Source organism: Cucurbita moschata, unplaced genomic scaffold, assembly GCF_002738365.1.
Source record: "Cucurbita moschata cultivar Rifu unplaced genomic scaffold, Cmos_1.0 Cmo_Scf00007, whole genome shotgun sequence".
NCBI classification, from domain to species: Eukaryota; Viridiplantae; Streptophyta; class Magnoliopsida; order Cucurbitales; family Cucurbitaceae; genus Cucurbita; species Cucurbita moschata.
In genome coordinates, this window is record NW_019268523.1 from 4571374 (window position 1) to 4576160 (window position 4787).

Sequence of the window (4787 nt, forward strand, 5' to 3'; positions counted from 1 at the left end):
TTTTTTTTTTTTTTTTTTTTATGGTCTTTAGAAACTTCTGTAGGACTGTCCTTGTTGTGGCTTTCTCAGGGAGGAAGTGTTTTTTTCTTCTTTTCAGGCATAATGGTGGAGAGTTTCATTATTGGAAGTCTGTCTGGAGTAGATAAAAGAATTTCCTAGATATGGAGAGGGCTGTGGAGGAAATCCGAGAAAATATAGTTTCTGTTACCTTCTCTTCAAGATCTACTGCCTTGAGAGTTTTGAAACTACCACACATGACTCTTTTTCACATTTCAGCTTTTGCTATTTAAAAATTTGCTTTCTAAGAAAATTGTTGAATGGCAAACTACGCAATCTTAGAATGGCTTATTCATTTTTTATCACGGGCCAAAGTACTGTGCTTATCTTGTAGTAGGTTTTCATGGAATTCATATTATCCTTAATCTAATTATTCCATCAATTCCCCTTTTTTCTCTTCTTTAGGTGGTTAGTGCTGGATATGGCTTGGATTACTCTGCAGCTGTTGATATTCTTAGAACCGTAAGATCTGCAAATGGATTTACTGTAACAATTGTCTTAAAGCCTTTTAGCTTTGAAGGGCAAAGGCGCCAGGATGAGGTAGTGAATGGCATGCAGCTTATGCTAAAAATATCCTTGTAATAATCATGCATCTTGGGGTTTATAAGATTCTTCTATTTTCCATATTTATTGAAGTTTCTGAATTTGCTGAGCCTTCAAAAGATATTATTCTGAATATACTAATGGTCAAATCAATTTCAGGTTAAACATCTGGTAGGAAGGCTAAAGGAACATACAAGCTTCTTAATCGGTGAGTTATGATTAAGTGAGAGAACTGAAAATATTTGAACTCATATATATTTATTTTCTTCATTTAAATTGAAAATGTGAGGTGGTATTTCCTGTCCATGGATCCTAGCATTGTTTGCCAGGACACCACACTTTGAGACTAGTATGTGAATCTTAGTTGAAGGGATGTTAGGATTTCGTCTCCCGATCTTTCTAGGTTATTCTCTTACTGTTCCTTCTTTCATATCTTATCTACTCCTCCTCTGTTGTCTTTGCTTTTTCCTCAATCTGGAAGGTTAAAATTCTAAAGAAAATTAAGGTGTTTGCATGGCTTGTTTTACATGGAAGAGCTAATACCATAGAACATGTTTTAAGACATTCTTCCTGTGTTCACATGGGAGAGCTAATACCATAGGCATTTGCGTGGCAGATTTTACAATGGTGCATTCTTCGCAGAGGCACGAGGAGGATCTTAATAATTTGTTTTGGGATTGTTAGTTTGCTCAATTCCTTTAGAGTCGTTTGTTAAGATTGTTCGGTGTTTGTTGGGTTTGGAATAGAAAAGATAGGGTTTTGTTGGGGGAGGTGCTTACGAATCCTTCCTTTAAGCAGAATCAAAGTTTTATGGCAAATTAGTTTCTTTGCTATTTTGTGGAACATTTGCCTTGAGAGAGATAATATTTTTTTTTAAAGAGATTGAGAGATTGAGTGAGGAAGTTTGGGAGGTGTCTAGGTTTAACGCCTCTTTGTGGACGTCAGTCTCAAGGTCTTTTTGTTATTATGAGCTTGATCTTATACTCTTGGATTGGAGTCCTTTTTTTGTAGTTTGGGTCGAACTTCATTTTTTAGGACATTTTTTTGTATGCCCTCGTATATTCTTTCATTTCTCTCGTAGAAAGCTCGATTTCTTATATATATATATATCCTTTTGAGAAGAGTGATCTACACGAAATATTAATTTCAATTAGGTAAGATCTGTGACCACTTTATCCTTTCTTTTCATGCACAGATATTGACACCGATAGACTACTTGAAAAGGACTTGGTCACTCTTGATGAGGCTGTGAGATCTGCTAATAGTGCTGTCTTGATGGCTATAAATTCAATATCCATTATCAAGTCTGTAAGTTCACCTTCTCTGCCATCCATTTGGTTTTTAAATTTCAACTGCTTTATTTTTACATTTTTTTTTTCATCTTGAATATATCAGGAAATGTTGACTAAGTTCATAGATGAGCCTCAGAATAGTGTGAAAGAGCTTGGTGTTATAGACGTCATGGAAGTAAGTTTCCTCAATTTTGTTTTGAGTTGGAAATTGGTTGCTTCTGGTGTCTCGTTTGTTACTTGGTTGTGTTCATCATTATATTTCTTAGATCAGACTATTTATGAAGATATTATTGGCTAAAAAATAAAAATAAAAGATTCTGGGAGAGGATACTTATCTTGTTCCTTTGCTTATATTTATCTCATGTACATATATAAATAAAAGATTCTTGTGTATAGGCATAAAAGATAGAATTTTTATTGTGTAATCCAACAGGAAGCAAGATGTCTAGATTGCAATGGCACTTGTCTTAGTGAAAGAGGGAGGAGCTATTCTCCTCTCCTTCGCATGGTATATACCCTCTCGAGAGTGGGTATAGTATAATACCGAAATGAGATAAATTTTATTAAAAGGATTCTATCTTGTTTACAAAAACAGAGTATTTATACATATCAGAAAACTGGTTTTTTTTTTTTTTTTTTTTTTTTTTTTTTTAAAAAGGATGCAATATTTTTTATTAAAGAGATGAAAGGAGGCTAACGCTCAAAAGATAAAAGCTCCTTTGAAAAGGAGAAAACAATAAATGAAACATAAAAAATAAGAGCAAAAAAGAAAGGGAATTATGAAGAAATAAAGGCAGCCCAATTCAAGTCAATATCTTGGAGAGAAACCATGATTGGAATGTGAACATCGAAGAGAGGCCTTCAAATGAGCCTTCTCAAAGTGATCAAACCATCAACGATGCCTTTTCAAAAACTCTGTTTTCTTTCGAACCGTAACTCTGAGATAATTGCTTTAACAGTATTGATCCATAAGAGACGAGGCTGAGAAGGAAACTAAAATTAACTCAACTAATGATTAACCAACCAACTAGTATTTGTGAACCTCCTTGTGGAGATTGGTAACTCTTTTGCCATCACCTTGGCTTCTAAGCTTAAATCAACACAAGTGGGAAGGTTAATCAAATCCACCTTAAATCCAGGCAATTTAGTATACCCCATATCAAATGAGGACTTCCCATGATTGCACATTTAATTGTAAGTGAATTTCGTTTTTGCTCTAGAGATCCCATTGCCTTGGTTTATCTTCATAAGGCACCTAATCTGGTAGCCCAATGTGCGCTTTATCTTCCATCTCTATGTCTGGTTTGGTTTATTCTACCATTGAACCTTGTGAGGTCAATTTTTAACCAAATGTAACTGGTGGCTCAAAGCTTATGGAGAGTGGGGTGCTTCTGCATTTAAATTGGATTGAACCCCAATGTTTTTTTTAAAAAAAAAAAAGAACAAGAAACAATACTTTTCATTCAATAAATGAAAAGAGACTAATGCTCAAGGGATACAAGCTCCAAAAAGAAGCAAAATGTAGAACGGAATGTAGGAAAAATACTATGCCTTGTAAACAGAAAACAAATAAAAGCTAAAACATAAAACACCAACAGGAAATTATGAGAGCTGCTGGAGCAACTGAAAGCAGCCAAGAGAGCAAGGCTTCAAAAGTTTTCTGAAAATGGAGCACTGGCTCAAAGCTCCAAGAAGCAAAAAGATCCATCCAACAGGCAAACTATATAAATGCTACGTAAGGAACTGCTTAGAGAGGGAGAAAGACTTCCAACAGAGGGTCAAACTTGCAGCTCAGAAAGTTTTGAAGCCTTAAATGCAATGGAAACTTTCTTCCTACCATCTGGCCTTTCACGATGAGCTTTGATGCCATCTTGATGTTTGGTCTTTCCTAATCAAACCTTCAACGGCTATTTCAAATCCAGCTAGCCACAAACTGCTAGTTTAGTCACTGACCAGTTGATTTACGAAGGCAGTCCTGCAATAAGTGTTTTAGAGATATTTTAGCCTTTCCAGTAATCAATGGATTCTTTTGACAGACTCATTAGCGGTGTATCAGTAACCGTCTTTTGGATTCAAACTTCCTCATATTCACTTATGGAACTTCCTCATTATCAGAGGTCTTTCAAGGAATCTAGAATCCTATGACTGGGTTTAATTTCTCTTTCAAGTGTCTGTTTCTAAATTGTTTTTTTTTTTCGACTTTTGTAAACTCTAATTTCAATTCCAGTTTTTTGTATAGATTTCTACAATGGACTCTTCCTCCTTTATTATCTATTTGTTTCCTTCTTTTATCTTGAACGAAAGCTTTGTTTTCATTAAAAATGATGGAATTTCTACTATCTATTGTTTATGTAAAATTAGTTAAATATTTGGTGTCCTAATTCTTATCCATATTGGTACTAGGTCTTTCTTATAAGAAGACCTAAATTGCACATATTTCACAATCAATACGTTGTTAATCCTCTCAAAATTAAGATAGTATTAGAGCAAGAGATCCTGTATTTGAACGCTAGTAATATCATTTCCTCTCCTATTAATATTGATTTTCACTTGTGCAAATTTCCAAATTTCACCTTAATCCTAGTAATCTCACCTTCTACAAATTTCCAAGCCCAAAAGTTTAAGAGGAGTGTTAAAATATTGATGTAATTAAATTTACCCTAACCAATCAACTTAAACTTTTCGGTTCAGTGACGATTTAACAAAAAATAAGAAAATATTTCTTTTGATGGATTGATTTGGAAAATAGGAGCCCTTTTACGTCCCATATTTTTATTTTCCCAATTAATCTTTTGCTTGCAGAATCAAATCCTCTAATTTTGATGAAATTGTTTTATATCATGTGAAAGAAGTTCTCAACAGCTTCTTTTTTTTTTTTTTTTTTTTTTTTTTGTT

The 4787-nt window shown here is 34.1% G+C and overlaps 1 protein-coding gene across 1 annotated transcript in view; it reads left to right on the forward strand.

Moving 5' to 3' along the window:
• Nucleotides 1-4787, forward strand: part of LOC111445197 (protein ACCUMULATION AND REPLICATION OF CHLOROPLASTS 3) — a 16246-nt gene that overhangs the window by 4034 nt on the left and 7425 nt on the right. The window contains exons 4-7 of the mRNA XM_023083443.1: nt 463-597; nt 760-808; nt 1796-1908; nt 1996-2067. Of these exons, the coding sequence (XP_022939211.1) occupies nt 463-597; nt 760-808; nt 1796-1908; nt 1996-2067 (369 nt within the window). The remainder of the gene's footprint in view (nt 1-462; nt 598-759; nt 809-1795; nt 1909-1995; nt 2068-4787) is intronic.